The 10,341-nt window shown below is 36.8% G+C and overlaps 2 protein-coding genes across 2 annotated transcripts in view; one reads left to right on the forward strand and one right to left on the reverse strand.

Annotated features, from left to right (window-relative positions):
- Window positions 1–815: 815 nt before the first annotated feature.
- On the reverse strand, window positions 816–6,820 carry eef1akmt2 (EEF1A lysine methyltransferase 2). Its single transcript, XM_008322410.3, has 6 exons — window positions 6,664–6,820; window positions 5,150–5,215; window positions 4,919–5,033; window positions 4,156–4,263; window positions 2,744–2,960; window positions 816–1,754 (listed from the first exon to the last, which is right to left on the reverse strand). The coding sequence occupies exons 1-6, from the start codon at window positions 6,771–6,773 to the stop codon at window positions 1,657–1,659; spliced, it is 714 nt and encodes a 237-aa protein (XP_008320632.1). The 5' UTR covers window positions 6,774–6,820; the 3' UTR covers window positions 816–1,656.
- Window positions 6,821–7,269: 449 nt separating this feature from the next.
- The window catches only part of abraxas2 (abraxas 2, BRISC complex subunit), a 7,819-nt gene continuing 4,747 nt past the window's right edge, over window positions 7,270–10,341 (forward strand). Inside the window, 7 exon segments of the mRNA XM_008322409.3 lie at window positions 7,270–7,630; window positions 8,787–8,877; window positions 9,207–9,243; window positions 9,497–9,563; window positions 9,868–10,058; window positions 10,316–10,338; window position 10,341. The exon segment at window position 10,341 is cut by the window's right edge and continues 90 nt beyond it. Of these exon segments, the coding sequence (XP_008320631.1) occupies window positions 7,559–7,630; window positions 8,787–8,877; window positions 9,207–9,243; window positions 9,497–9,563; window positions 9,868–10,058; window positions 10,316–10,338; window position 10,341 (482 nt within the window). The 5' untranslated portion in view covers window positions 7,270–7,558.

The following is a 10,341-nucleotide window of genomic DNA, read 5'->3' on the forward strand; positions in this document are numbered from 1 at the left end:
ACTGCTTTAACATGCCAAGACAAAAAAAAAATCAAAATATCATGTTGCTGACAAAAGTGAACATTTTGAACATCTCATTTGAAACTGGCAGGACGTCTCTTTAAGTATCCTTTACACAGTAGCTAAAATGTCACTCCCTATTCGAGTCCAAAATGTGGTCACTGACAAACGCAGATTGATATTGCGTTGTAATTATATTACAGAGCCATAAAAACCTATTAAATTCAGACAAATTTAATATGTGGAAGATTATCACCAAGGTAAACACAACTGCTGTTTACTCTTGTGTAGCTCAAACAGTTATTTACTGACAAAGGTTCAAATGTGATAAAGGGAGAAGATGTTCATTTTAAAGTGAGATTTCACTTCACGGGGAAATCTCTAGGAGAGTAAACTTAATGCAGACCTAGGCAGGATACCTAGCACCTTGTAAAATTCCAAGCTGTAATTCCTGTAAAGCTTGCGTGTGTTTACTCAACAGGATGTCTCAACATCAACGGCTCCCATTGGGCCAGTGGCCCAGTTTGCAATTAGGATCCTGTGCTTGGCAGTTATTAATGATGCCATTGAGAGAGGAAATGGCAGACAAGCTCCTCAGCTCACAGACGCTACGGCCTCCTGTTCATTCATTTTGTCAGAAGCCCTTAATCATGGTCTTTAGGACCCCAAGCGCTGCTGGATTCCGGTTAAGCCAATTAGGTTGGGGGTATTTTTCATACAGTGCTAAAGATGGATGCAATTAAGTATTTGGTTGGACAGAAGAATGGCAGTTGTAGTCAAGGGTCAGGAAACACCAATGGATCCTGGCAAAGTCATTTTGGACAGAATTAGTATGATTTATGAAATAAATGTTAAGTACAACTTTTGCTTTTCAGGTTAAACAGTCATCTACCACAAACAAAGCTAGGGTGATTTAATGAGTAACACTCATTTGTCAATGTAGCCATATTAGAGATAAACACGTGTCAGTGGGTTCACACACGGTGAAGATGAAGTGTTCACATGAGAAAGGCATTAAATGTCAAAATGCACAAGAACTGATGATCAGATGTAAACTGTTTCATGTGAAAGCTTTTCCCTTCACCCAGAATTTAATTTACTATATGCAAACCATCAGCTGTTTGCAAAGGTTATTTGATTTAGCTTAAAATCCTTCTTGAGCTGATTTTATCTATGAAAACTGTAACAGAGGGACAATTAAACAGTGTTACAGGTCATGACCACAAGACCCAGTAAAGTGAACATTCCAAAACCCAGGTGTGTTTTTTTTAATTGTACACCATCCCCTAACTTCAGCTTTAAGTATAAACAAGTAATTCTTATGTTACGTATTTGGATGACGGATAAAACACATTAAACATTATCAAAAGTACATCATTTTTGAGTCAGAATATTTTGAATAAAAAAATCATATTTTATTGCAATGCTTCTCAAAGTGTGGTGCAGACCCCACTGGAGGGGAACAGAGACATTAGTGGTGGGGCACGAGAAGCAGAAGGATATTTTAGAGGTTCAAGTGAAGATGGCACAACTGCATTTTATTTTCTCATTTTCAACTTAGTTTTTTTTTATGTTATTGATTTGGATTCATTTTAAAATATGACATTACTTGGTGTTAGTTTGATACATTTAAAATCCTCCTCCTGTACATATAGATCAATGTACCCGCTTGAAGATGAGTGCTGTCACAGAGTTGCCCTTCTTGCCCCCGAATTGGAAACTGGGTGTTGGCAACTCTTGTTCAAACTGAAATCCTGAGTGGTAACACAAGAATGAAAAAAAAAAACAGGTCAAGACATGTGTATTATGCAAACAACCAGAGCATCAACACAGTCTTTGTACACAAAGGCCACAACACACAGGGGAGAAGAATGTGGAGCAAGGAACTATCAATCCACCATCTGTGGTGCTTCCTGGGGCTTCAAGGTGACAGATGAGATCTCACAGGCCTTTGGCCCCCTGCAGGCTCTCCAGTGTGACTACACTAGGGTGAATTGCAATAAATGAAAGCCTCCTGATAAGTGCTCCTGTCAATTGCAGCATAAGAGCTTGGCAGATGACTGCGATGTTTGCAAAGCCTCTGCCTTGTTCAGGGTCAGACAACAAACGTGCAGATGTGTAACCAGATATGCACACTACAAATCACACTGACACTTGCCTGGAAGCCTTCAACCTCATGACAACCTTTCTAACATTTACTCAACAATTTAAACAAGCATTTTATATGTTTTGAAAGTGATTTCTACAGATAAAATGCCACCTGTTGTGTGATATTTGCAAGGCGACGTTGCCCATTACCATTTATTCTCTTTATTCCAAGGCGACGTTGCCCATTACCATTTATATGTATATTATGTTATATTGTTACATTTAAGAAAAGTATTAACCCATCTACAGTACAATTTAAGAAAAATATTAAAGAAAAATATGGCATCTAATGTTAGGGAAATATGATAACTATTCAACTGACAGAATAAGACATTGGTTTCAAATGTGGAGTCCGACACCAATTAGCCAACGGTTGACTGAAATATAATTCTAATAATATAACTTTCTGTATTAGTGCAACAAGAACAAAGAGTATAATTAATATTTTTAAAAACTAACCTAAACCTAAAATGAACCTTCTCTACCAGACACCACCATTGTTATAGAGCAATGCTGGTGTACATCGAGCAGTCCTTTCACAATTTGTTCAACATAAATGTGAAAACAACACTTGTTATCAACCCTTCTACTTTACCTTCCCTGAATCTGCTTAGCAGTTGCTCTTTGGTCCAGTTGCAGGACGTGAGTGCAAAGATTCCTCCTTCCTTAAGGGCCCCTCTTAAAGTCTGGACATAGAGTTCTTTGCCCTCCTCCGTCTTCTCTGGGTTTAGACTTATTGCATCAAACGTCCCTTTGTCGATGCAGATGTCAAAATCCTTCAGCTCTCCTTGACAGTTTAAGAAATCCATTTCCTAAGAAAAAGAAAAAGCGTACACATTAGGAAATAAGTTCAAAATAGACATTTGAGTAGCAGAGCTGTCGAGTACATGCAGCCTCAGGAAAGTGGCTTAGATACCTGGGGAAAAATCTTTCAGCGTTGACTAAGATTAGCTGCGTTTTACCTCATTGGTTCCTTTTCAAACTAATTTCCAGCTGTCGACATGAGAGCAGTTAATTCTGAGAAAGTTGGCTGACGTATTCTCAGTGAAAGGAGTCCTTCACAGGAACAGAGGGCAGAACACCAGATCTCTTGGGTGACCTCAAGATCAACAAACTCGCAAATCACAGGTCACTGAATTTATGAGGAAGGATTAAGAGTCATTCACTTAAGACAGATATGCTGATATATTGGTGCAGCTGACCTGAGGTTCATTTTAAGTGTGACCCGAATGAGGGGAAAATAAAATGGGACTATGTCCAGTGATTGTATAAAGGACAAGAGTCTGTGTGGGAGATGGCAGTGACTCATGGAAACTAGAGATGGTTTTGAAACTCAAGGCTGACCTTTGATGAGAGCAGGACAAGGAAGATATTTCTCAACTAACAACACATACGACACACAAACACTGGCATATTTGCACAGATTCGCATGACATTCCGTAGTGCTGGAAAATGATGCCAACATACCATCTCTTTCTCCCACTCACATGTGCACACAAACCCACTGTGTGCTTGCACTGTCCGGCTAATGTCAATATTGACTTCAATGGCAGGCTTTCTTCTGAAGCAAAATACACACTGTCAGAGAAGTGTTATGCATATAACGTACACACAACTGTGTCATGCACACAAGAGGAAAACTCACTCATCACATTCCCTATGGACCTGCTGGCATTTAGACGTGGATATGTAGGCATGTGTTTATGTTAGACTTGGCCACTGGTTTTGGGTTTTGTGGTGAGTTCCTCTAAATGGACGGCAGACTTCCAAACACTTTCAGTGCCACCTAGCTTATTTCCCAACTCTCCCACATGGTAAACACACAGGAGTTTCCTCCAACCCTGCTCTGAGGCCACAAAGCCTCTCAGCATGCTGAAAGCTATGTTATTGGCAATTAAAAGACCATCAGCATTCTGATGTGCATTCTTACATTTTACACTATATTTGCTATTGGTTTGACTATATATTTTTTTTAAATTATTATTATTAGCTAATGATTGAACCTACCTTTACAATCACATCTGTCAAATCTTCTGCCTGCAGGACATTTCTGGCCAACTCTACAGATGCTGGTGAATAATCTATACCCATCAGATTCCTGTATCCATGTCTTGCCTTGTAAAGAAAAAGGAAAAGTTAAGGACAACATCACATAAACTATAATATTTTTACTTAAACACTTACATAATATCACATTTAGCAAGATTTATCACTGTCATGAGATTATCTGTTATCAGAGACATACCCCTAATAATAATTTAGATCAATATGATGCCTTTTATTTTATTTAAATCACATGTCAAACTAAAGGCCAGGTCATTGTGACAGGCCCATGGGAGCTTGATTAATTGTCTTATTATAAAGCACTGTGCTCCTTCACAGCATAAATTGACTGACTAAACTACCACAACAAAATTGCATTTCATCATGACGAGAGATCCATGAGCAGAGATCTACTCAGTCTACTACTCAATTCATGTAAGCATAATTATATTTTTGTAATCAGTAAAAATGACATTTTTATGACATAGAGCACTGCACAATATTAGTAACTTTAATAAATAATAATCAATTGCAGAAACATTTATAAATATGTTATGCACTAATTACATCTATACAGTCTTCCAGTTTCAACCGCTCCTTAGAGAGCAACAACATTGTTGGTGAAAATGAGTTTAACATCACTGATTTAAATAAATAAAATGCTAAAAAAAAATTATGTTTGGGTAAGGGGAACTATGGGTGATTATTTTATTAAAAGCATTCAAACCAGTTCAATTAAAAAGGCTGCATTTCCAGTGCCAATGTCCAGAATGGCTGCATTCTCTGGAATCTTGGATTTGTCCATCCAGTGCAGCACACGGCTCATGCTTTCCTCACCAAACCTGTATAATTCACAAATTTAGATATCAGAAAAAATTAAACTGGATGACAAGTTCAAATGTTATATTTAACATTAAATGTCATTCTGCCAATAGATTTACACTTGTACTTTGTTTACCATATCTCACCAACATCGCCAATGTCCTTGAAAGTCTCAAGTTCTTTCTGGTACACGCTTTCCCAGCTGTGGAACGAAAGATATTGGTGACATGTATTAATGATTTGTGACAGTGTTCAGTGGTTTGAACTTAACTACATATTCATGAACCCTTAGTCACTCAAAGTTATTCTGACATCTTTGACTGAAACAGAAGAAATGAATCTAAAAGAACACTACACTGTAAAACAGAAAGCTGTGAAAATGACATACTGGAATGGTAAAGAAGAATACACCTTTTTCTGTACACAGAAGAAGTCTAGTGTACCAAAGCAGTTGGCAGCAATGCTCAGTTTCCACTGATGGTTTGTCTTTCCACATGCCAAGGATTCAAAGCATTCTTTGACAGTAGGAAAGAACATTTTTCTGAAGATATGGCGAACAGAGGAATTTACTGTAGTAGTACAAAGGATAATATTTTAACAATATAATGGTAAAATAAATTAAAAGAGTAATAAAATGAGCAGTAGTTATCATGCCATTGTTGCTATAACAATAGCAACAATGGCATGACAATGAAGAAATTCAAAAAGTAAAATGATAATACTGCAGCAAAATATTACATTGGTTATAATGAGCATTGAAATTTCAATTTAGCAAAGTATGTGTTTTGTGAAGGGTAAAGTGTAAAATATAAAACACTAAGACTACTACTATCTAAATAAGATATGTAGTATGAGGAGTCAATTAGAAATGTCCTGCTTCGAGTTAAAGTACTTAGGAAATGTTTCTAAAATAGTTTTCACATTTTTACAGTAAAGATATTGTAAACAGTACAGTGGATTGTCTAAATGAAGTGAATATGAATAGTAAGGATTTATCTTTGAAGAAGAAGAAGCCTTCATAAATTTTAGAATCTGATAGACCATAAGAAAGTTAATCAAACAGACATTTACTAAGACTCAACACCAAGTACTTTGCAAAGATACTTTTCAGGAGCACAATAGTGCGATTGCCTTCAAAATGTATCGTGCATCATGAAGAGGAAAAACCAGACACCGAGTTTGTTTCAGTGGCGCTTTGGTCCAGAGGCAATGTCTCTGTCATTGGTGTGGAATCCTGGTTAGGTACCTTCCAGTGAACTCACCACCCACAGGAAGCTTTAGGTACGGTGCAATGTGATTTGACCCTTTCATTCTTAATTAAAAGAAGTGATTTTTAATACTGCGACACGGTCGACTGCTGGTTTTAGATAAGAGTGTAGCAGCTTGCCTGGGTGCAAACTATTACCTGTAACTTTTTAAAAACAATTTTTACCAAGGCTATTGGACATTTAGTCTTCTGAAAATATTTTTTAGCAGTGAATAATTTTGGCGGAGAATTAAACTTAATTTCTGAACTTCTCATAAAAGATGAAATTACTTGATTTACTGAGAACCCGTACATGTGTGTAACTGTAAAGCACGGTTGTTGTCATTGAAGGCTGTAAAACTGTTTTCGAAAAGGACCGAACAGCAGCAAACCGGAACACTTACTAATCTTTTGTTCCCAGTTTTGACGTTTTAAAATCATTCTGTAGGCAGTTGTCTTCCTCCTGGTCTGATATATTTTCACAGGCATGAGGGTCTTCAATGTTGTCATCCATGCTGATGCTATTTATGCGGCGTGCTCTCCTTCTTCTTTGAATTTTAACATCTATTATTACTCATTACTGCCTCCGTCTGGGTGTGTCTAACATTACAACTTTGCGATTTTGTGGTATATTCATGGGCACACAATGAGATCTGTCATTAATTAAAATATAAATGTAATGTTTCTGTCCGAATATACTTATTTTTAATTTAAGTTATCTTTATAAATATATGTGTAAAACAACGGTCTGTGTAAATTTGTAAATTAGACGTTTAGTTGGTTAAACTTTTAATTTAGATCACACAGTTGAATAGTGAGTACTGTAACATACTGTAATAAATGGCTTCTGTTTTTAGGAAACATTTTTAAATATATAACTAAACCAAAGCTCATGTTAGGATTTAATAGCATTACCTTTGTCGGTAGGGTGTACTTGTGTGTTCATTGTGGAGTTAATCTTTCACTTTTTCCTTACGACTTTTTCTTAGTTAATTACATTTAATTTATTATCTTCATAGTTTATAGAATACTAACACTTCGTTTCAGTTGCAATTCTAATTTTTTTAATTATCACAAAAATATTAAAGCCACTGCACTTATTTCTATTGTACGTGAATCAGCCCTGAAACCTGATTATTTTAATTGAAGCGACATTAAACGCCACATACATTTTTTAATTATTTTTATTTATTCCTCTCTGACATTTCTAATTTCGCATACACTTCCCGGCGTACCTTGCGTTTGAGCAGAGCGCTTGCAACCACAGGGGGTATCGGGATTGATAGGGATGTTTCCATCATGGCGGCGTCCATTTCAGGTTATACTTTTAGTTCTGTGTGTTATCACAGCGCCAACAGTAACTCAGATCACGTGAGTATTCTGACTTGTTTTGACAAACTCTGGTGCAGCGGTAATTGAAGTGTGCAGAGCGTGGCGGCTTGTCTGCAGTTTCAGCAGCGGCTTTAGTTTGTGTTGTTTTCCAGTGTCATCATCATCATCCTGTTGCTGGCTAGTTAGCACTGGTGCCGTCTATTTACCGGCGGATAGTGATTTATCACACAATGTAGATACAGCTGATCATTTTACAATACCCTCACATGACCCAGGTTACACAGGTGTTAAACGACAAGTCTCAACACCCGGTGTTAATAGTTTCAGGAAATACTCTGTTGTTAGCTGCTTAGCCTGCTAGCTGAGCTACCAAGTCCAGTGACTTCCGTGTATCGGTGCTAAAATCCACTGTCACCTCCAGCAGTATCCGATAACACGTTAGATTCGAAACACTTACACATGACTCTGCAGCCGTGCTTGTGTGTTTGTTTCTCTTATTTCCGTTTCATATAAAAATGAACCGTTGCTGCAGTTAAGTCAACAGAAAAGTAGCTGTAATATACGTGTAAAATATCGTGTTTCGGCTTTGGAAATTTAAAAAAAGTGATGTTAGTATTCGACTAAAACGTTAACCTTTAGAGCAGAGCAAAGTCACGTGAGAGCTATTTCCCCCAGAATGTCTTGCTTTATTTATGTCAACTTTTCACATGTAGCTGGTCTCTGCATTCCTCACATACAAGGCTGTGCCATGTAAACACACTCCTGTCAGTGGTTTGCAAAGTAATCTTTCCACATTGGTTTAAAATTTTAATTTTTTTAAATGAAAACATTCTTCTTCAAATAATACACTCTCTGAAGTTTCCTTATATATAACCCAACCTAATCAGGCTTAATGATTCTAAGAAGTACATAAAATTATGTTATCTATGTACTCCTCACAAAATAAATCTGACTAATTAAAGAGGGAAGAAAAATATTCTGAATAATGGCTTCATTGCTCTGAATTAAAATATTGGTGTATAGTTTTTATTTAATGTCTACAAAATGTTTTTATCAATTGCACAATTTGTTTACATCTAGCCGCTGCATGTTTTACATACATATCTGTCAAAGCCATGCTCTTGAAAAAGCAAGGTTTTCTTTGTAGTATTACATTTTAAAAAAGAAATGGTAATAATAAGCAAGGTTTTTACAGGAGGGCTTCCTGTTAGGAGAAGTAAGACAAGAGGAGACTATCAGCATCAGTGATGCACAGATCAGCACTGCAGAACTGCTCCAGGTAGTAGGTAAGCCCTTGAAAAGTCTTAAATTCTTAAGAATCTTAAATTCACATCTTCACTGGTGTATTCCTATAAGGACATTTGAACATGGCTTTACAAATAAAATTAAAATGCAGTAAATTATAATAAAAACTGCCAGAGGTTTAATGGTTGTTTATTATCATTTTACAATGATTGCTTTTCTAATTTATGTCTTCCTAAAGTAAGATCTAACTGGCAAACACGTTCTACTACTGTATATTGCATGTACCCCGTGGTTATGTTAAGGACGCTTGTTATAAATTCTTTGTATTTATTTTGTAACTATAACATACCTTACAACGTTTCTCCCACAGAAATCCATAACCATGAGCCGTGTGCGCACCTGTTTAGGTGAGACATTAGAATTTATATTCCTAAATAACAAGTTATTTTAAGTTCACATGTGGTTGTGTGTTGTGATTTAAGTATCATTATAAGCATGTCATGAATGTCAATAAAAGACCTGTGTTATAAGCTGTAAAAACAGGGTTGCAACAAGTTCCTCTTAGATTGACATCAGACAGTAGATGGCTCTATCTGATAAGAACCATAAAGAGGTTGAACGAGGCCGAGTTCATTTGTTCTGTGTTTCTTTTCCCTTCAGCTTTTATGACTACGCAGGCACAGTCAATGAAGAAAATCTCAACAGAATTCTTAAAGACAGACGGAAAGTGAGTTTTGTTTGCATGCTATTAACTATACATTGTGACTTATAATTGTACAGTTCATGTTATGGCACAAAAGCTCAGCACAGGCATTAGCTGAATTTAAATGTATAAACTAATGCAGTTTGATTTTTAGTCCCTTCTAGACCAACCAAGGTGTTTTTTCTGGACACACAACATAAAAGAAAAAAATAATCACAATTTCTAACATGATTATTTGATGTTTATTTTGGTCGGATTCCATTTGATGATCACCGTTCTAGGCATTCTGTGAATAAGTACATACTCATTTTTTTGTTTGCTCATGTAGAATGTTATCGGTTGGTACCGGTTCCGGAGAAACACGCAGCAACAGATGTCGTTTAGGGAACAAATCATCCACAAACAGCTGGTTCAGCTGCTGGGAGTGCCGGACCTCGTCTTCCTTCTTTTTAGCTTCATCTCTACTGCTAACAGCTCCACACACGCAATGGAGTATGTGCTCTTCAGACCCAGCAGCAGGTAATTACCATCTGTCATGCAATCATGCACACAATGTGTTTGCTTTCTGCGTAGATAATGACTATTTTAAGTGAACTTGTTGGTAGTTGTTATTAGACCAAGTGGCTGTTACAAGATAGGCTTACAGTGGTGGTTTCAATACAGCGAGGAAAAATGGTGATCGTTGAATTGTTATTAGAAATTTGTTCAAATTTGAAATTGTATTTTTTATTTATTAATGTTTGTTTGAGGTCTAATTTGACTTCTATCCATAGCAGGTACAACCAGAGGATCACCCTCACGA

This window comes from Cynoglossus semilaevis, chromosome 12, assembly GCF_000523025.1.
Source record: "Cynoglossus semilaevis isolate Cse_v1.0 chromosome 12, Cse_v1.0, whole genome shotgun sequence".
NCBI classification, from domain to species: domain Eukaryota; kingdom Metazoa; phylum Chordata; class Actinopteri; order Pleuronectiformes; family Cynoglossidae; genus Cynoglossus; species Cynoglossus semilaevis.

Bases quoted from the DNA above. Each gene is read 5' to 3' on its own strand.
- eef1akmt2 (XM_008322410.3), bottom strand. From the start codon at position 6,773: ATGGATGACAACATTGAAGACCCTCATGCCTGTGAAAATATATCAGAC. The intron at 5,216-6,663 runs GTAAGTGTTCCG...TTCGTTCCACAG, and splicing joins AAACTGGGAACAAAAGATTA to CTGGGAAAGCGTGTACCAGA. The intron at 4,264-4,918 runs GTTTGAATGCTT...TTTCTTTACAAG, and splicing joins CAGCCTTTTTAATTGAACTG to GCAAGACATGGATACAGGAA.